At 41.4% G+C, this 20762-nt stretch overlaps 3 protein-coding genes across 3 annotated transcripts; 1 reads left to right on the plus strand and 2 right to left on the minus strand.

Moving 5' to 3' along the window:
* Window positions 1–313: 313 nt before the first annotated feature.
* Window positions 314–11274, plus strand: LOC132999320 (dnaJ homolog subfamily C member 16-like). The gene is made up of 15 exons (XM_061068960.1): window positions 314–692; window positions 829–895; window positions 1623–1771; window positions 3120–3295; window positions 4626–4810; window positions 5155–5259; window positions 5877–6035; window positions 6201–6331; window positions 6538–6715; window positions 6915–7097; window positions 7188–7264; window positions 7436–7516; window positions 7783–7872; window positions 9117–9287; window positions 9552–11274. The coding sequence occupies exons 1-15, from the start codon at window positions 514–516 to the stop codon at window positions 10039–10041; spliced, it is 2421 nt and encodes an 806-aa protein (XP_060924943.1). The 5' UTR covers window positions 314–513; the 3' UTR covers window positions 10042–11274.
* On the minus strand, window positions 10092–13982 carry cdab (cytidine deaminase b). The gene is made up of 4 exons (XM_061068962.1): window positions 13762–13982; window positions 12903–13014; window positions 12527–12584; window positions 10092–11707 (listed from the first exon to the last, which is right to left on the minus strand). The coding sequence occupies exons 1-4, from the start codon at window positions 13943–13945 to the stop codon at window positions 11567–11569; spliced, it is 495 nt and encodes a 164-aa protein (XP_060924945.1). The 5' UTR covers window positions 13946–13982; the 3' UTR covers window positions 10092–11566.
* A 732-nt stretch (window positions 13983–14714) lies between these two features.
* Window positions 14715–19317, minus strand: si:dkey-33m11.8 (trypsin). Its single transcript, XM_061068961.1, has 5 exons — window positions 19257–19317; window positions 18981–19131; window positions 18618–18759; window positions 16334–16591; window positions 14715–14864 (listed from the first exon to the last, which is right to left on the minus strand). The coding sequence occupies exons 1-5, from the start codon at window positions 19315–19317 to the stop codon at window positions 14715–14717; spliced, it is 762 nt and encodes a 253-aa protein (XP_060924944.1).
* Between the last annotated feature and the right edge of the window lie 1445 nt (window positions 19318–20762).

The following is a 20762-nucleotide window of genomic DNA, read 5'->3' on the forward strand; positions in this document are numbered from 1 at the left end:
TTTTATTCCTAAGGTTTTCGACTTTTGGTCTTTTTTATATTTAGCTAATGTAATGTTTCTGATTCTTCCTATTCTTCTGGAATGTTTTGTTTATTTTCTGTATTTGACAATATTGTAAATTAGGTTTACCCTCTGTTAGCAAGTTTAAAATAAAGTTTGCATGAATGGATGGATGGATACCTTATAGTTGTCTTTCATTCATTGTAATTCCTTTAAAATATAGGTTAACAACCTATCAAGCATTTCGTTTATGAGGCTTTTATGCTGAAATGTGTAACCGGAAGCTCAGTCTTCCAGTGCCGGTAGTGACGCTTTTCTAGCGTCCTGCTAAGAAAATGGCCTCATCGTAGTAAAACATTGTCTTTTCCTCTGTTTATTAACCTATCGTCCCGAGAGTCAGCTAACCCGACATGTAAATGCGTAGTTTGTCGGTCATCCATTAGCCTCGAAGCTGAACTCGGCCGGTAACCGGTCACATTGTCGGTAGCGGTGGAGCAGGGACAGCTGCCAGCCATGACGGGGAGGAGAGCCAGCGGGATATGCCCGGTGCTACTCGCCATCTTCCTGCTGATCCTGGGTGAGCAGTCGGTGGAGACAGCCTCTGACAATGACCCGTATAAAATCCTGGGGGTCGGCAGGAGCAGCAGTCTCCCAGAAATCAAACGAGCCTACAAGAACCTGGTCAGAGAATGGTGGGTGACTCACGGCACCATGATCCGCACCGTTCACGTTATTGTCCTGAAACCTCGTCACCTGTCACCGCATGTTTTAGTGACCTTCTTCTAACCCTGTACGATTCCTGGTGACACGTGTGGCTTGTTTCCACAGGCACCCGGACAAGAATAAGGACCCCAAGGCTGAGGACACGTTCATCAAGATCGCCAAGTCATATGAGGTGGGTCTAAAATGCATCAACACACACACACACATACACGATTACACACACACTCCTGCTGACACCTCATCTGTAGTGTGTTTCCCAGATGACTCTCTCTCTCTGTCTCTTTCTCTTTCTCTTTCTCTTTCTCTTTCTCTTTCTCTTTCTCTTTCTCTTTCTCTCTCTCTCTCTCTGTCTGTTTCAATGTCAGATTCTCTTTCATTTTTAGTATCCTTAAAGGGATAGTTCACCCAAAAATAGATTTCACTCATTATACTCTGGAGTCTCAGGGGTGTTACAGCCAAATCCAATAAGTTTGAAGTAACTTGGCGACGACACAGGCGGCTGTGGCTGAGGGGTAGAGTGGTCGTCCTCCAACCTGAAGGTCGGCGGTTCGATCCCCAGTCTGAACCATCTGCATGCCGAAGTATGCCAAGATGCTGAACCCTCAATAGCCCCCCATAGAATAACAAAGTGCAAGTAGATGCACTGTATGAATGTGTGTGTGAATGGGTGAATGTGAAACTGTACTGTAAATCCCTTTGAGTGGTCTTCATCAGACGAGAAAAGCCCTAATCCATTTACCATTTACCATCTTCAAACGTATAACGATAGAAAAAAATGTACACACACGTTTGTATCCTGAATGTCCTCTGATATATACACCGCACAAGCTCGTGCCTCCATGCAGGGTGAACTATCCCTTTACGAACACCATCCTCTCACTTCTGCCTCTCTCTCTCAGATCTTGTCGAATGAAGAGCGAAGGGCCAACTTTGACCGCTACGGCCAGATGGATGAAAACCAGGCGGCTGGCCAGTCGCAGCATCACGGTTTCCGCAGCGGCTTCCACAACAGCTTCTACTTCGATGAGTCGTTTTTCCATTTCCCCAGGTACTCCCCATCACTTTATTCATTTAGTCAGAATCTGAAAACACTGGTAGAATTATTTAGTTTGGATTCCTAAGCTTAAATTGGTCCCGTGCCATATGTTTGTTAAGACACGATTGGTGGAGGTGTAGATGAGCAGCTGAAAGGGTTGTAACTTGTCACAAATATTTACATACCAGTAAGCAGCTGTTACCTTTGTAGTGGGTGGTGTGACTCTAAATAAAGATGGATGACAAATCTCTGCTACTCCTTTTGGACAAAACTGAAGCCTAAATATCCTGGAGATGGGTGCTGCCATCTTGAGCTTTTGACATAATTTGGAACCAGAATTTATCCAGGACAGATCGGGGATAGTGCGGCCCTATCGCAGTCCCACTGATGCACACACTGGACCAATCACATGTCAGACTCAGATGTCATTTTCGACGTCCCACCCTGTTTTTTCAGAGCATCAAATAACTAATTAAAACCAAACTACCTACAGTGACAGTTACCATACAAATGTGTATTTAACTTTGTCCTTTTTAGTTTGGTCCATGTCCCATCTGAGGGGTTTATGATCTGTACTGTAGCCAGCCACCAGAGGGAGATTGAGATGCTTTGGCTTCACCTCTGGGAGCTGTCATGTCGTCCATCTTTATACACAGTCTATCTGGTTGGGCTCCTCTTTGTGTTAGTGTTTAATTATTAATAATCAAGGAAATTACAAACAAATCCCTTCTGAGCCAGAAGACAAGATTTTCAGGTGGAGTAGTTATTGTCCCTTTCCTAGATTTTTGTCTCGCTTTGTAAACTAGTGTGATCAAGTCCTGTTGAGCAGACCCAGTAAGTAATTATTATTATTTAGTTAGTCAATCAATAGTATATGACAATATGTTATTTTTTGGCATCTTAGATATGAGCAGTTATATTGTTTTGGATGGCCTGGAAAGAATTTCATTACATCTGGCAAATCATCTGCTTGGACTCGATGGTGATCTGATTAGAATTTATTGCTTAAAGGTCATTGCAATCTGACTTAGTTGGTGAAGGTGTACAATTGCAGGGCAGTTATCTAAGCAATTCTATAAATCAAATAGCTAAGCAATTTAAGACATTGAATTAGGTTTACAATTTTCAATTTTCTCATTGCTTGTTAGGGAAAAAAACTATTAAAATAGAACATTTCTTAGATTTCCGAGCTAAAAGTTCCTGGTAGAGCTCCTGCCTCTACTCAGCATGAATCAGGGTGAGTAAACAAGCTGGAGTCCCAGACAGATTTCCCACAGGTCAAGTCCTGACCGACTCACTGAGGCTGCTTCTAAAAACAGACTCTCTGTTCTGCCTCCACTGTTTTGTCACGCTCCTACAGGTCCAGGGACTTTGCCGACAGCAAGTACCTGCTTCACCACGCACAGTTTAACAGCGACGTGCTCCCAGACAGCCACAAGAGGCCGTACCTGATCAAAGTGACCTCTGACTGGTGCTTTGCATGCGTCCACATTGAGCCTGTATGGAAGGAGACGGTGCAGGAGCTGGAGCCGCTGGGTAAGTCTGCTGTCACTACACTCCCTTTCCCTCTGCCCCCAGAAGACCCTCAGGATCCACGCTGGCTTTCCTGAAAGCATCCCAACATACGGCTGATGGGCGCTCAGTGGAAGGCCATTAAGACAAATGTGTTCAGATGCTCTACAGAGAGATGGCAATTTCTTTAATTATTCATCAGGGTTTATTTGTTCTTCTTGGTTTCCTGGGATAGAGAGTTAAGGCGAGGGAGTTGTATGGTACCGATGAATTTTAAGTTGTTGGGTTAATTCGGCCAATTATACCCAATGTTCATTAGATGAAGTCTGATGTTTAAACCCTGGAAATACAGTAAATCCTGCATGTTATTGTAGCCCACTGCTCTTTACTGTGCAAATGAAACCAGTAATAAACTGTGGAATCTGCTTTCACGGTTCACCATATAAACATAGATTTTAAAAGGATGTAGCCTAAAGTTTGGTCAGTACCTTAAGCCATATTTTGCTTAGGCTGATATGAACAATGTTTTTGTCTAATGAGGGTTGGTTGAAAATGTGCTTGTTAAATTCTTATTTTCACTTTTTGTCCACTTCGGTGCAGAACATCACAACATGTTGGATATTGCACATGTGTGACAAGTTATTATTATATTATTTCTAACATGTTAGCAGTTGCCTGTTAACACATTAAACCAACAGCAGCAGCATTAGCCTTCATTTATAGAAATGGGTCGTGGTGAACAGACAAAAATGAGTTCCAATATTCCCTCACTTCCTTTTCCTCTCCGTCTGCTAAAAAATGTATTTGGGTCTGAAGCTGCTAAATTTTTCACTTTGTTCACCAGCTACTTGCTAACGTTGCCTGCCTGCTGCTTTGTTTTTATAAGTGAGCGCACAGTTAGTTAAGAGGTTCACTTTGCTGCTGTGAGCAGAAAGGCAGCTTCTGACCAGAACAGAGCCGATGGTTGTAAAGCCATGACAATAAGTAAAGGATACTAAAATGAGCTCTGTACAGCTGAGGGGAGCCACAGAGTAGGTTCATCGTTCTTTGTCGCTTAGTCTCTCCAAGCAACAGCTCTCCATTAGTAGAGTAAAATGATTTTTCAAATAGAAATATTGTGCAGTAATCGGCTATCTTGCCTTTTGTTTTCTGCCACATTTTTCTTTGATTGTAAAATTACTTAAAGTCTATGAGCCCACAGTCAATAAGAGTCAGTGAGAAGGCAGCTCTGGTTCTATTGTATTTTTATCATAATGTAATATTTACATTTTTCCTTCATTACCAGAGAGCTTTGTGTTTTTTTCTTTGCTCCGCTGTATTAACTATGAATGTATTTTTTTTCCCTTTACACCAGGTGTGGGTATTGGCATCATTGACCTGGGTTCTGAGCGTCGCCTGGCCAACCAGCTGGGAGCTCACCGTGCGCCCTCCATCATCGGGCTAGTGAACGGCAGGGTGACCTTCTTCCATCAGGCTGTGGTACGGGAACACCTGCGGCAGTTCATTGAAGACCTGCTGCCATACAAACTGGTGGAAAAGGTAACTACAGCTAGCACAGATACGATAGTGCTACTTTATAAAATAGAATTTATAGACCTGATAAGTAAACACCTGTAAAGCAGTTTTTTGTCCGTAGAGGCTTAATGATTCCCAGCTGATTATATCTTGGAAATATAGACCTGATTGAGGTAACATATATTTATATATAAGTCATCATATCTTTGAAGATTCTCAGCCATCTGCAGGACTTGCTTAAGTTTCTTGAAGACGTTTAAGTTCTCATCTGAAAGGCTTGTAACTTACAGTTCTGAATTTATTCCCTCTGTTTCAATTTGAATTCATTTCTATTGTTTCTTTTTCACTTTTTTCTTTTGTTTCTCCAGATCACAGATAGCAACTACCTGACTTTTCTGGACAACTGGCATGAGGAAAATAAGCCCAGTGTTCTGTTGTTTGACCAAGTCCCCATTGTTCCCCTGCTCTACAAAGTAAGACACACACACACACACACACACACACACACACACACACACACACACACACACACACACACACACACACACACACACACACACACACACACACACACACACACACACACACACACACACACACACACACACACACACACACACACACACACACACACACACACACACACACACACACACAGTGCTGAGCAGATAAACAGCAAGCAGCATCTACAATAATTGTCTCCACTAATTGTTTATTGTTGTTTTTGTCATCAAAAGCACTGGCAGTATAGTTTCAGCCGGGGCCTTTTGTTTATAAATGTAAATGAATATTTCAAGCAGATTTTTTCTGCTGGCAGTGGTTACAATGTAATCTAATGGGGAAACTGGTACACGTCACAAAATGTCCACTTAAGCTCAAATAGTTATTTTGAGTCTTTGGTAACATCATATGCCTTGATCCTGAAGCAGTGGCGGCAACCATCCTATTGTTCGGTACTAACAGTACTATAGAAACAGAAGAGTACTGTGACGTTTCTTGATTTTAGCATCGACTCTGTACCTAAGTATCGGTTCTCAGTTTTGCCTTGAACTCTCCTCCTTCACATTTGTTCTCTCTTCCCACCCTCCAGTTAACAGCGTTTGCCTTCAGAGACTACGTGCGTTTCGGCCACGTGGACCAGGGCGACTCGCACTGCACTCGGCTCCTGCGGCAGTTCAATGTAAACACGTATGCCCCCATCATGATGCTGTTTAAAGAGGACACAGAGAAGCCTGTCGACATCATCCAGGTACACCCTGCGCTGCCTGCATACGAGACCACTGCTTTATTAATAAAAATAAAAAAATCCCTTCAGCTATATCTGAATATTCTGGCTACATTGATACTGCACAGCAAATCTGCTCCAACTTTTTCTTTCAAGTTGTTTAGACCTCTTTGACTTTCTCTCTCCCAGGCCAGAGGGTTCAAGCGACAGATCATGGATGAGTTTGTCTCCAACAACAAGTTCCTGCAGGTGCCACGACTCGTCAACCAGAAGCTTTTTGATGAGCTGTGTCCTGTAAAGCAGTTCCACCGACGGAGGAAGTAAGACATGTTATTAGGAGAATTATAACCTGCATTTAGTCTTTATATCTTCCATGGCTCTCCTGTTGTTGTTTTCTCTTTGCCAATTTAACCAAACAAACTTACTAATAATACAGCAACTGTAAGAAGCTAAGTTCCATAAGGAATAGTTTGATAAGCATCGTGAGAATATCAAGGCTTTTTTGATTGACCTGAGCGGTTCACAGGTACTGTGTGCTGCTGATCACCGGTGAGGACCAAGCCTTTCATCCAGGCAACAAGGCTTTCATCGACTTCGCCACAGCCAACAGAAAAGACGTGCTGCGCTTTGCATACGTCTACCAACGTCAGCAGCCGCAGCTGTGTCAGGCACTGCTCCAAAATCAAGTTTCACCCTCACCTCAGGTCAGTGGAACACACACACACACAAATGATATTCTTTAATACCATACAGTAAGGCAAACCTGTTTTTGTAAATTAAAATTTTCCATCTATAAACAAACACGCTTTCAAAGCGTGAACACACACAACTTAATGAGTCATATCACAGATTTGTTGCAAAGCCTCACCTCACAGTGTAAGTGCCCTTTAATGCTGCTGGCAGGTGGTGATCCTCGAGAGGCGGACCCAGGCGGGTAAGGTCCAGTACCGCTCGGTGAGTGGCGGCTGGAACGGCAGCGAAGAAGACATGTACCGCCTCCACGAACAGCTGGAGCTCCTGCAAAAGGATCCCACGTATCTGAGCTTGGACGCCACTCTGCCAGAGCTCAACAACGAGATGGCCCCGGTAAGTCGCAGCAGACACGCACTCCCACATCTATCGTGTGACTAATCGGACTCGTTTTTTAACACTCTCCTTCCTTTTTTCCTCTCCCAGATTTTTATAATTCAGTGGATGAACGTCGCGTATGATTATATTCTTCAAATATATGATGACCTTCTCTATTCAAACTGGTAAGACGACACTCCCACAGGAAGTCTGTCGCACTTTGGCTGATGTTTGTGAAATGTATCGGAAGCTGAATCACTCTTGCATCATGGATACTCTCACAGTGTGAGGCACCTCCTTTTATTGGTTGATATGGACTCCACATGTTTCATTAACAACATGTTTCTCTCCTCAAGGCGAGAGATGATGCCCATTCTGTCCTTGATCTTCTCAGCTCTCTTCATTCTTTTTGGCACCGTCATCATCCAGGCCTTCAGGTGAGACGCACATCTCAGCCTAAGACATAATAATAATATGCCTAAACGTGTGACTTGAATTTAAAATATTGTGTACCTAATGATACTGAACTGTTCTGCAAGAAAAATCTTTATCTTTATCTTTTGTTTGGATAATATGTCTTTGATTTTCGACATGATTGTTCCTGGTTTTATCTCCAGTTGAGTAAAACTCTGGCTGAATAGTGTCCCTCCAACTCTATTCAGAGTGTTTTGCTGATGATTGCCTTTCCGTGGTCTATTTTCAGTGAGCCAGGTGAGGACAAACCCCGGAAACCAAAGCCAAAGGAGCAACCACAGACTGAGGATGATGCATCCAGTAGATCAAGTACTTCAAGGTAACATAAGCTGCTTTCAGAACTGCACTGAACTCTGGACATTCTCCTGAAATAATCCAGATGGCCTGTATGTGAGAACACAAATATCTGAGTCAGTTTCTCTGGACTTTCTCCAGCCAGCCTGCTATTAAAATGTCCAAAGTATACCTGAGCAAGCCAAAATAAGAATACTGTGAGTGAGTGGGTGTGTTGATAACATTTCTAAGGCACATGAGACACAAAACAAAAAGAATGCAAATATCTCAGGATGAAAACGAGGACCCATACATGCAGAATATGCCAACAAAGCTGTCAACTTAGACAGACAACAAGAGTCAATGGCTTTTGATGAAAAGAGCCAACACCAGTGATTATGTGGGTTAAACAAAAAACTTGTGATCTCTGCAGCAGAATTTAAACGTCATGTCCTGCCTCCTGCACAATTTACCCAGGGGTCACCTCACCTGAATATTTTCCTGTATCTAATCCGGGCAATCTCCTGCTTCGTTATTCATATGGAAAAGGCAAACTTCCTTATTGTCCGGACATTATCCTGAGTTCATGTCTGAAAACAGCTGCAGTGAGATTAAGCAAACAAACTCTGAAATTGCTTTTTAGAACTTACGTCCGTGTATCTAAGTGTCAGGACTGTGAGGCTTTTGTGGTTCGTTCTAACTAAAGCACATCCTGGAGTTATAAAACCTCTCCTGTTACCAAATGGGACAGTCTTTCATTATTCATTACGCATGATATAATATGGTTTTGATTCACTCATATTTTACTCAGACCAGCAGTGATAGAGAAAAAAAAAAGAGAGAAGAAATATGTGAAAGGTTTAACAGTTACACTCTCTAATGTGGTTTGAACCAACTAATTGATAAAATCACTGTCACACTTTAATGTTTTTAGTGAACATACTTGAATTTAGCAGCTGAGTGCATCCTCCTCTTTAGGGTAATGCCAGATATGTTAAGTATAGTACACAGCTATAAAAAAAATCATGAACTAGATTCCAGCTATCTCAACTCTAGAAACTGACTTGACCGAGTAGTAAGTATTTTAAAAACTCTCCTGCTCCATCAAGGTATTTAAAGGATCCATTCTTTTTGTTAACATTATGTATCCCTCTTCTACAGTCTGGCTATAAAGGGATCCCCTCTTATGACAACAACTTCATAAACAATTGGAGAACAAAACCCTCAATCCACAGATATGTAATTCCTACTTTCCTTCCCCTCAACATCGTCTGTCTTGTGTCCATGCAGTCGTCCTCCTAAGAAGAACTTTGTGGAGGTGACGGAGCTGACGGACATCACGTACATCAGTAACCTTGTCAAGCTGAGGCCTGGACACATCAACGTTGTGCTGGTGCTCACCAACGCCTCCAACAAAGCCTTGCTCGGGAAATTTGCCAAGGAGGTTTTTTCTTTCTCTGGGTAAGTGTCAGTCTTCAGTGTTGTGGAGGTTTTTGTTCAATTGTCATTATGTTATGTATTGTTTAGGAATTTGGGCATCTCTAACATTCGTTTTTTTGTTTGTATGTATATGTAATGAATATAGTACCAGGGAAAAGGTCACCTAGTGCTACTAACACTATCTATCATCTTTTTTATCTGGGCCACTAAGATGCCCCAGTGGCACATTTTTTACCAGCCATTGCTCTTTCCACCTATTAATCCCAAACTGCTCTGCCACTACAGGACTCAGACCCTCCATTTCTCTTTCCTTAACGCGGATAAGCACTGCTACTGGATGCCGTCACTCCTTCGCTCAGCCTCTGACGCTGCGGAAAGCAAGGGCCACTCTGATGAAGACGAGGAGCCTTCAGACTACGCTGGATACGTCCTGGCCCTCAACGGCTACAAGAAGTACTTTTGCCTCTTTAGACCCGTCTTCACAGGGGACGATCCCAGCGACTCCTCATCGGAGACGTCATTTTCCAGCAAGAGATCATCCCGCTCCAGGTCCAGGTCCAGGTCCAGCTCCCACTCTCGATCCCGGTCCCATTCCAGGGAAGATGGGGCTGGCCCCAAGAGAGGCTCCAGCAGGGCCACAAGCATAGAGGTGCACCATAAGCTGGACAGACTGGGGCTGTGGATGGAAAGACTAATGGAGGGCACCCTGCCCAGATTACAGGTCCCTGCATGGCCCTCACTGGATGAAAGCGCTAACTCTTCCAGAAAAAGCTGAGGTCAAAGTAAGATCTGTTGAGATGGCCTCCTAATAACTGCTAGAATATATTAAAAGTTTCAAATTATTATTTAATTTCTCTTTTGCACAGTAAAGTTGCTGCACTGAACATTTGCAGCCAGTTTACAGAATGTGATAAAAACACAGCAAAGACAAAGTGTGAGCTGCATGACACCACATCACAGCTTCAGCACAGAGAGCAGAGACAGGAGAAAATCTTTAAGTAAAAAAAACAATATACTGCGTGGAGTTTCCTCTGTGGTATCTTAGAAATATCTATACATTTCTTTGCGTTATTTTCTCCTCCTTTACTTTAGTCTCTGGACTTTTTTAACGGGGAAGTCGCAGATCATGATCAGTGCAATTTCTTTCGTGCTTGAGGCCGCTGAACCATCCAGAGAATCTAACATGGGATTTAAGAGAGATGTCTGTCATGAGTGCAACCTCTGATCAGTTCTGCTGTATGTGATCAAATCTCCACCTGGGCATTTGTTTGGAAGCAGCTGAATGAGAATAAAAACATCCAAATAGAGCCTGCTGAGCTGAATTTATAGATGAACAATTAGTTTTTAGGGGTTGAACTTGATTCATGACCCTTTTTTTGCTAATAGAGCTGATGCAACCCTTTTTGATTCCAGGTATAAAGATAAAGATCACTGCATGATGAAAAGCAATAGCCAACGTATTCACATAACAACATTAACATTAACATTTATATTTTAAAATCAGGATTGATTGTCAGGGTTGATCCTGATGTTTTTCTGCTCAGATCAGATCTCCAGGTCTTGCTTTATCTCTGTGTTGATTCTCTTGTTTAGGGATTGAACAGGAAATGTTCAGTAAGTTGATCCCACAAAGTTGAAACCCCCCATTTTGTCTTTACAGATACATGGCCTGATTATACTTGTGTGTTCTTTGTCTGAATCAGGGATACATTTATAATTTTGCCACATAATCCCTGCCCTCAAACCTGTAAATGTTAATGCATGGAATAATTAGACCTAAAATCACTTATAAATGCTTAGTGAATATGCACTGGCAATTTAAATGTTTCACCCCGTCTCCCGAATTTGATTCATTTGCGGCCGAAGAAATATTTTTCAGTGCACTGTAACTCAGAATGTTTTTTTCTTTTTACATCCATAGCCCACTGTGATGAATACTGATGTGTAACTTATTAAAAGAAACTCCTTTTAAAACAGTTTATTTATTAAAATATGTGGATGAGTTTGACCTGCGTTGATATTTTTCTTGTCCCTTCAGGCTTTTTTCTAACTAATAAATATATTTGGTATCTACAACAATACAGCTTTCAATGTATAAATGTAGGTAAATGAATGCTTGTTACAGTTTTTTGCTACAGTAAACAAAGACTAAATTTAAATGTTAACAATTAGCTAATTATAGACGAAACATTGACCATAAATATAACTAATGCCTGCGAACAAATCTAAAGCATGTGTATTCCATGCAGCACCATGGCATGATCATTCAAAGATCGTTAGTTTGGCTACAACATAAAGGCTCAGTACTCATTGGGAATGTCGATCACTTTCTTCATGGACAGGTCCTCGGGGCCGAAGGACAAAGGCAGCAGCTCGTCCACAGTCATCTTCAGGCACGAGCCGTCCGGCTTTGACATGTACACTTCCCAATTAGATCCAAACTGCAGAGGAAAGACAAATATCAAGAATTGATTGATACATCTGCAGACAATGTTCCAGGCAGCACACAGCATGTCCAAAATCGAGTGGTGAGATATAAGAAAGTATATTTATTCTGCTACTCTAATACATTTTTCATGTATCTGTACTTATTTAAGTAAATTTATTTTCATGTAAAGTTAGTTTTGACTTTTACTATACTACATATCAGCAAAGATCTGCATTCTACTCGACTGGATTTAAACAATGCACTATTTTACATGTCTTTTATATCTTTTAAAAGTAATCAATGAGATTTTAATCTCTGAACCAATCAGAGCAAGCAGGTCACATTAGACCCCGCCTCCATCAGAAGAGCAAAGTGACCCAGCAGCAGCAGCATCACTGGTGAGGAAACGATGAAAGTGGATTTGAAAGACGCCATCACCGAGACCCATTGGTCTAGTGTGATATAGTAGACCATTGTTTTAGGGAACAGGATACACCCTGCAAAGAACATTTTAGACTTTAAGTATATTAAAACGCAAGTACTTACTTTTACTCCATTAAAAAAGTTTATGTGGGACTCTTGCTTTTTATACAATCACTATATTTACAAGCAAGTGCGTAGCCTTCTTTTACTTTGAAAACTTTAAGTATACTTAAAAGCAACTACTTACTTTTGCTCAAGTAGAACAGTTAATGTTGCTCTTTTACTTGAGTACGTTATTGTCTATCTCTTCTTTTACTTTCCTAATAAGTCGCTGAGAAACCTTCACTCTGTCCTAAAACGAGAGCTTAATACTTTACAGACTGGAAACTGAGATGAGCAGAGACAGTACCTCTCTCATGAACTGCCTGCAGCCGCCACAGGGCGAGATGAACTGGTCGTCCAGGTCACTGCAAAGAACGTATGAGGAGAAGGCATAATTAAAAACAAAACAAACTGGATTTTCAAATTGGCAAACAAGCACATGATTAAGAAATCAGACGTCAGTGTTTGTATGTGTCGATGTTTAGGAGTAATGCCATTCTTGCGCCACCAGTGTTGATTCATGTTGTGGGACTTAAATGGGGGAAGTTTGATTCGGGTTTGTGACGTGCCCAATAATTGAGTTATGGTTTGGCAATAGAATAATGGCGGTGAAGATGCAAGGGGAGAAACTCCCTGCTGGTGTCATAGAATCAGTCTTGCGTCACTCGAGAGGTGGAGGGTACCTGGCAACTGCAATGGCTTTGAATGATCTGTAGCCTTCTGACACCGCCTTTGACATGGCGTTCCTTTCGGCACACACACCCAAGTTGTAGCAAGCATTCTCCACATTGCAACCTGTCAAGCACATAAATGTTGTCACATCAGCTTTTGATTAGTCACATTTGGGGAAAATAGGTAGTTGAAACCTGAAATTGCTGAAAAAACAAGCCTTTAGCCATTAAACAGAGGGCTTGTCTGGGTCTGTTTACACCCTCTGAACTAGTCAAATAGTTACTAAGTGGGTCTTTGCACTCACAGCTGTTGGCCATGCATTTTGCCCCCCAGGGACACGTGACTCGCTAATCTTTGCACTATCCAGCAACATAGACAGAACAGTCCTGTCTTTGGCTTTTCCTGTTGCTGGTTATTTGACATCCAAGTCAGTAAAACCAGTGTGTTTAAGGCAAGAACCAGGACCTGGTAAGGGTTTTTTATAATGGTCTGCTGCAGTGAGAGACACGTTCAAGTCAAACTTTTACTATGAGCTTTTGTATGTTGTCATGGAATCATTAACATCTAACCGGTACCAAGCAAATTATCAATTTCCATGTTCTTTGGATTTTAATTTTCACTCCTGCCACATGTTAGATGACCTCAAACAACAACAAAGCAGTATGAACTTACCTAACTCACATGTTTCGTAATACTGCAGCTCTGATAACAACATTTACAGAAATATTCAAGTAACACATTTAAAAATTCTTGACTATCAAATAATAAGCAGGTGCTCACATCCTGAATGAACCTGAATTTCTACCCTCATACCAAATATTGACTCAGATCCAACAACCCAGGAGAGTTGTTTACTTTTGTGTATTTTACCTGTGAACACACGGTTGTCTAGGGTCAGGAGAGCGGCCCCCACTCTGAATTTGCTGTATGGACAGTAGGCTTGTTCCTTTGCCTCCTGGGACTGGTGGATCAGCCCCTTGATTGTTTCCGGGGACAAGTGTCTGGAGCCCTGGTCTTCGATGTTCATCACTTTGTCCATCCTTGCCTGTTCCATGGCTGCCTCGATGAATGAGTCTGTTGTTGCTCAGCTTTAGATGTGAATGGGAGAGAGGGGAGGGCGACAGGGTGCAGTCACAGCCAATCACGCGCGAGGATGTCAACATACTGTGCCGAGGCGACGGAGGGGCGGTTGTGTTGCTGCCATTACTCATGCACCTTTCTACATTTTTGAGCATTTCAAATGAAGTGAGGTTTGGATGGGTTGCGTGCCGCTCTCTAATTTGACAAACAGGTTTCCTAGTTGCTTTTGTTCCTTATCTGTTATCTATTACTAATATGTATAATAACAGAGGAGGCAGTTTGTGAAAATATGAATCTTTATTGATAAGTACGGCTTTCCGTAATGATGTGGATTCGTCAAACATTAAAATGATCCCTAAAAACATTGTGGGTCCAAAATCTTTAACATCAGCTCAGGAAAGCCCTGAAAACCCAATGGAATAACTTTAAAATGCATTTAGCTTTTATATAAAACTTTTACTTTATATCTTATATTTGATTTTATGTTTTGGTCTGCATTCGTTAGTTTGATTGTCTGTTAGCAGGATTATGCATTATTTCTTTAACATCGTGAGATAGGGTGTCCCACGATGTGTCATTTTTCTGGACTGATCTTTATGTTATATATTCATGCTCATATAAAAGTAAAGCATAAAAGATGGCCCAAAAAAGAAAGAATCCATTAAGTCCTTTGAGTCCATGAGGAAACATTCAAATCTTCCTCACAGCACAGTCTTAGAGGAGCCTGTTATTAAAGAGTCTCTTCAGTTGTTCTGGATGATCCAGTTCATCCATCCGAGGTAGTTTCTGACCTTGGTGTAGACGCCAGGGTAGTTGGGGTGGGCGCAGCCATATCCCCAAGATACAATCCCCTCAAAATTACCATTACAGATGAGAGGTCCTCCAGAGTCCCCCTGAGGATGAAGTAGAAGGTTAAAGGTTGTTCTAATTGGGTACAGTTACACACTTAAGACTAAATAAAAGCTTGACAGGAGAAAAAACTGTTCTGAACTAATTATATATCAGCAGTTGTATAAGGCTATTTTCTTTTTAAATGGTTTGTTTTGGTTTTCTGGCCAGGTCATGCTCCCAGGTCAAGTCCCTCCTCTCTTTACCTGACATTAAGCTCTGTGCTGGGACAAACTGTCTTACATAATTACATTAATCTGTGCTGGGACAAACTGTCTTACATAATTACATTAATTACAAATGGGTACATTTAGTTACCTGTGTAAAACTTGTGACTTAACTTTCTCTGGAAAATAGCCTGTGGAACCGGTTTCATACACATATGTGAATTAAATCTACCAGAACCCCCCCCAATGCAGAAAGATATATCACATTATCAGAGGTGTTGAAGGGATCGATCAGATGTGTTGCTGACCTATGGAGCACAATGTATTTTAAACGAGCCACTCCAGGACTTCATAAGGACTTCCTCACACAGGCAACATATTGTGTTTAGACTTGTCTTCATATAATGCTGTAAAACCTCAACCCTGTGTGTTGACCATCAGACAGAATTGTGCTGCCTTCTTGTGACGTCCGTCTCCACTGGACAGTAAAGGAATCTCTTAAACAGCCACAGAACTGGGACCTGGAGGTTTCTATTGTTCCACCGTGCCCAGCACCAAACAGCCCCCGGGCAACAGCAGTGAATAGCTGGTGGAGACCATGTCGGAGCATTTAGAGGCTCAAACCTAAACCTTTCCCACAATAAGGTGACGATATATGAATGTTGTGTTTACAGATTCTTCCATTGCTCCAAGGTGGCAAAAACAATCTTTCAATGCAGCTTTGTGTTTCCTTCCATCTTTTGATTTGCTTATCTAATGCATCATAACTGTACATGGTAATAAATTACCTTTCATTTCAACCTTAACATTTAACACACTAATGTTGCATCAGACTATTAACTCATGTTCACTATTCCAATATAAAATTAAGATTTATATTTCATTACATCACCTCTCAGTATTTAGTAGTTGAGACGTGCACACGCACACACACATACACAGTCATGTCTCCCAGTTTCTCCAATTGTCTCTAGTTTCTACCTGCTTTCTACCTAACCTCAAGCAAAACCTAATCATAAATCATGTCACAGTTTTACGTTCACCCTTTAACTCACACATTCATACAGTGCATCTATGTGCAGCACTTTCTCCATGAGAAGGGCTGATCTGGGGCTCAGAATCTTGCCCAAGGACACTTTGGCATTCGGACTGGGGAAGATATAATGATTTATGTTATGGGGATGTTATGGGTCCCAACAACCTGAGTAACACCTGTACCACACACACACACACACACACACACACACACACACACACACACACACACACACACACACACACACACACACTATGACCGTGTGTCTCACCTGACAGGAGTCTTTGCCACCACGGTAAGAGCCAGCACAGATCATGTTGTTTGTGATCATGAAGTAGTAGTAGAACCAGCAGTTTGCGAAGATGTTCACATCCACGACCCTCAGTACTGGTGACAAGCTGTATCTGTTTTGCCAGGTCACGCCCCAGCCGCTGACTGTGCACCGGGTGTAGTGAGCCAACGGTTGAGAATTCGGCGGTGGCAAAGAGACCGGCTCAACCCTGGAATTGATCGTTACTGGCTTTTCCAACTGGCCAACACAGATCAGACATTCAGTCAGTCAAAATAAGAGGCTGATCCTGAAGAAAACATTCCAAATGTTCAACTCACATCACACAAGGAGATTCTCCAGTGTCAGTAATAAAAGGGTTATTTTTTCCATGACTTATACTCTGCTGGATGTGCAAGTGGATGATGACGCATCAAAATGGTATAAAGACACTGTACAAAACTGAATATGTTGAGTTAATCATGAACAGAATGTAATGGATTCTTTTTTGTCTCATGTACCATCTTCACATCAAATTTCATAGAAAATCAATTGGTAATTTTTTGTGTTATATGCTGACATATAAAGCAACCAACTAACAAACACCTGGACAGGGGTGAAAACATAACTTCCTTGGCGGAGGTAATAAAGTCGCCCAACGACCTTGATGGAGATTTCTGGTGTGTTGCAGTTCTTGCAGCACACTGGAACTTCAATTACAAATCTCCTATATTAAAAAGCGTCAGTCTGACTGGAAGTGACTTCCAGTGACTTCACTTCCTGTCAGTCAGAGTGACTGGTTGCTTTCTAGAGAAAAGCAACAAAATGAATCATGGGTAAATACCTGTATATGGACTCAAATACAATATTTAAGCGAAAACCTGCTTTACTCGTACTTTACTTCAGTATTTCCGATTTATTGTTTTTCTATTACTGTATTTCACAACATTTCAATACTCCACCGACATCAGTAGCGGGTTCTTTTTCATTTCTTGAAGATTATTACCTCTGCCAGGGAGGTTTTGTTACAGTTACACACTTAAGACTAAATAAAAGCTTGACAGGAGAAATAAACTGTTCTGAACTAATCATATATCAGCAGTTGTATAAGGCTATTTTCTTTTTAAATGTTTTTTTTTTGGTTTTCTGGCCTTGAACTCTGCTCTACCATCCGTCTGTACGAGGCGTGCTGTGGAGGACAATTATCAAAAAATGCTCCCAGGTCAAGCCCCTCCTCTCTCTACCTGACATTAAGCTCGTTGCTGGGACAAACTGTCTTACATAATTACATTAATCTGTGCTGGGACAAACTGTCTTACATAATTACATTAATTACAAATGGGTACATTTAGTTACCTGTGTAAAACTTATTTCAACCCCTATCTAGTTTGTTGGTTGGTTCATTTGTTTGTGATTTAGCAAGATTACACAAAATCAAATGAATGAATTTCCACGAAACTTGATGAAGGTTGCAGTAAAGATCAGGGAAGAATCCATTCAATTTTGATTTGGATCTGTATCCAGGATCCAGGATTCCTTTTCACCTACTGTAACACCGCCAGCACAAATAAAAAAATATAGTTTAACAGATTTCTGACAGAATAATTCATGGATCTTGATGAAAAAGTTGATACATTTAGGGAACTTATATCTGTGATAACTGAGTGTGGGAAATGTGGTGCAGTTTAATTGAATATAATAGGACTGGCTGAGTGCCATTCTAGCTCCTCATAAAACTGCTTCTAAAACATGATGCAATGTCCAGTAAATAAATCTAGTCTATTTGATTTTATTTCCTGTCTAAAACGCTGTCCCTAAAAAAGCACCACAGCCTGTGTTGGTCTCTTGGATCAAAATTCTCTTTTATGGAATATTTCATCATACGTTGTTATAAATTAATGGTTTAAATGTTCTAAGCGCATACTAAAGGTTTTAGACATCAGTTATAGATCAAAATGTAACTGCCAGACACCAAGTTGAAGTCAAAGAGGTGCCCACAGATTAAAGCAAATGAAAATACAGTCCTCATATGTCTTTCACTAATGACAAAATTCAACATGTTGATCTGCACACTTTTTTAATATCCATCTCTTGTCGTGACATGACACAATCTGCAAGAGGATCGGTGCAAATGAGGAAGATGACAGACCAGACATCAAATGGAAAGATAAACAGGGCTACAGAGATATTTAAATTTCGACTAATGATACATTTTCCCTCAGCAGTATCTAAAACTGGTTTCAACTTGTGCCCTGTGTCAAAGTGAGGGTTCTCAGCCGTCCCTTACCTTTAGCAGCATGATATCGTTGTCAAACATATATGGTTTGTTCGGGTAGAGCCTATAGATCTTGGAGACATTAAACCTCTGCTCAAAGCCCTCCACCTTGTTGATGTTGTGCTCACTCAGAACCACTTGGACCAGGTGTTGCCTAGAAGCCAAAAGGCAAGATATTTTGAGGTACGGGTTCATCATCTATCAATCACACGATGTATCACTTCTTCCAAACCCACATAACAAGTGTTCCAGAATGTCAGTATGTTCTCTCTGTGGTATAAGTGAGGACATAGCCTAACAAAGCAATGCAATTCATTTCACTGGGTGTGGAGGAAATGTCTTGAGTGCCACAGGTGTCAAAGTGCAGTGACTCACGGCCTCCAGCAGTGGGCAGCGGACACCACCCACTGTTTGTCGATGAGGGTGGCTCCACAGAAGTGGGAGTTCAGGAACTGGAGGGAGGCCTGGAACTTGAGGGTGTAGGGTAGTACCTCTGCACCCCCGATGATCCTGATCCCGTACACACCTAATAAACCCAGGACACACAGAGACATTGCTCCATTCAGTGACACAAAACCAGCTCACAACTGTTCCTGTGTAAAAGTTGAAAAGTCAGTGTTGCAGTGTTGTGTGTCCTCTGTTGTTTCTCACCTGTCAGGTTAACAACAAGCACAAGGAGCAGCGAGAGGTGACAGGGTGTAGTCAGGTTCATTTTGGTCACTGCCAAACAACATGAACAAAAGAAAGTGGGTGAAAGAAAAAACGCATCATGCTTGACCCACATTTTAACTTCATTTATTATATTGTGCTCTTTATGCTGCTGAAACAACAATGATAGGCTTGAGGACATCTTGAATTATCATCCCATTTTGAACAATTAATAAAGCACAGTGCAAATCACTGCTGTAGTTCACCACACACCACAATTCTTACTAATATAAGATTTACAGCCGATTTAGAACCAGGAAATCTCGTATTTCATGGTCATGTTTCTTCAGTGCTTTCAGGTTTATTTTCACATGTAAATGGGGGCACTTCACACTGATATCAATGCGATTTTATTTTTAAGTTCCTATTAAAAGAAAATGTTTATTTCATTCCTACCTAGATGAAGTTCTGAGTGATTTATTTTAACATTAGATTTGAAAGGAACACTCAGTAAGGGTAATAAATTAGTAAAGGAAATACAATTAAACACAAACAACTCTAAAAATAGGGTGTATATCTTATCTTACATTAAAACTGCAAACGGAAAGTGATCATTGCACGGTTAAATATGATCACTGCAATCTACACAGCATCAAACAAAAATTATCTTCCAATACAAAGTTGTCTCACCTTATCAAGTCAGTAAAATATCCAAGTCCAGGTTCCACACACTGACACACACACACTCACACACACTGCTCTCATGCCGCAACATAAAGTTTAACCTGTGGACGCTCAAGCTTCTTTTATACTGTAGCCATGCCTGTCACCGGCATTGTTCCTCCTCACCATTGTCCACCGAATATCTAAGTGTCTCTCTCACACACAGAAAGTACTGACCTAGTACAGGAAAAAAAAAAACAACATCAAAAGCAAACAGGCAGCCCTCTTTATTATACCCGTCTTTCTAAGGCCTTTGTTCGCACAGATTCAACCTATTATCCAGTCGTGGAGACAAAGTGAAGCTCGATGAAGATGAAACCTAACAAGACAAAAAAAAAATGATAGAATATACTCGCCAGACATGTTTTTGCTGTATCCAGTGATGTTACAGAGGGCAGGACAAAAGCGGGTATGACATCTGAGTATGATATCGTCGTGGGACCTAGCGAGACATTACAGTGTTTATTCTTTACGTGGACAAGGAAAACCTTTTTCTCAGAAATCGTATTTAGATGAAGTGAGAATAACAGTGACTCGGCATATTGTGTGTTCATATGTATGTCTTTGCATCGTCAGTTCTTCTGCTTTCCCATCAATCTTAGAGTGAACTGTAAAAAGTGGGAAATCATTGTTACATCCTGTCCTGCTCTTGTGGATCAGTCTCATCCAGCTGAGATGAGCAGTGTCCTTCCTCTCCTCTTCCAGCCTCTTCCATCTCCCCAGGTGTCCCCCTCATGCAGCTGGTTCCCAGCAGGCTTTTTTTTTTATCCACACATGGGGACGTTT

The sequence above is a fragment of the Limanda limanda genome, chromosome 4 (assembly GCF_963576545.1).
Source record: "Limanda limanda chromosome 4, fLimLim1.1, whole genome shotgun sequence".
NCBI lineage: Eukaryota > Metazoa > Chordata > Actinopteri > Pleuronectiformes > Pleuronectidae > Limanda > Limanda limanda.

Excerpts from the sequence above, each read along its gene's own strand:
- si:dkey-33m11.8 (XM_061068961.1), bottom strand. The coding sequence starts at position 19,317 with ATGAACCTGACTACACCCTGTCACCTCTCGCTGCTCCTTGTGCTTGTT. Across the intron at positions 18,760-18,980 it reads GCTGCCCACTGCTGGAGGCC|GCAACACCTGGTCCAAGTGG; the intron begins GTGAGTCACTGC and ends TTTGGCTTCTAG. Across the intron at positions 16,592-18,617 it reads ACGATATCATGCTGCTAAAG|TTGGAAAAGCCAGTAACGAT; the intron begins GTAAGGGACGGC and ends TGTGTTGGCCAG.
- cdab (XM_061068962.1), bottom strand. The coding sequence starts at position 13,945 with ATGGAACAGGCAAGGATGGACAAAGTGATGAACATCGAAGACCAGGGC. Across the intron at positions 13,015-13,761 it reads AGACAACCGTGTGTTCACAG|GTTGCAATGTGGAGAATGCT; the intron begins GTAAAATACACA and ends TGTGCTTGACAG. Across the intron at positions 12,585-12,902 it reads AAAGCCATTGCAGTTGCCAG|TGACCTGGACGACCAGTTCA; the intron begins GTACCCTCCACC and ends CGTTCTTTGCAG.
- LOC132999320 (XM_061068960.1), top strand. The coding sequence starts at position 514 with ATGACGGGGAGGAGAGCCAGCGGGATATGCCCGGTGCTACTCGCCATC. Across the intron at positions 4,811-5,154 it reads CATACAAACTGGTGGAAAAG|ATCACAGATAGCAACTACCT; the intron begins GTAACTACAGCT and ends TTGTTTCTCCAG. Across the intron at positions 6,036-6,200 it reads AGCCTGTCGACATCATCCAG|GCCAGAGGGTTCAAGCGACA; the intron begins GTACACCCTGCG and ends TCTCTCTCCCAG.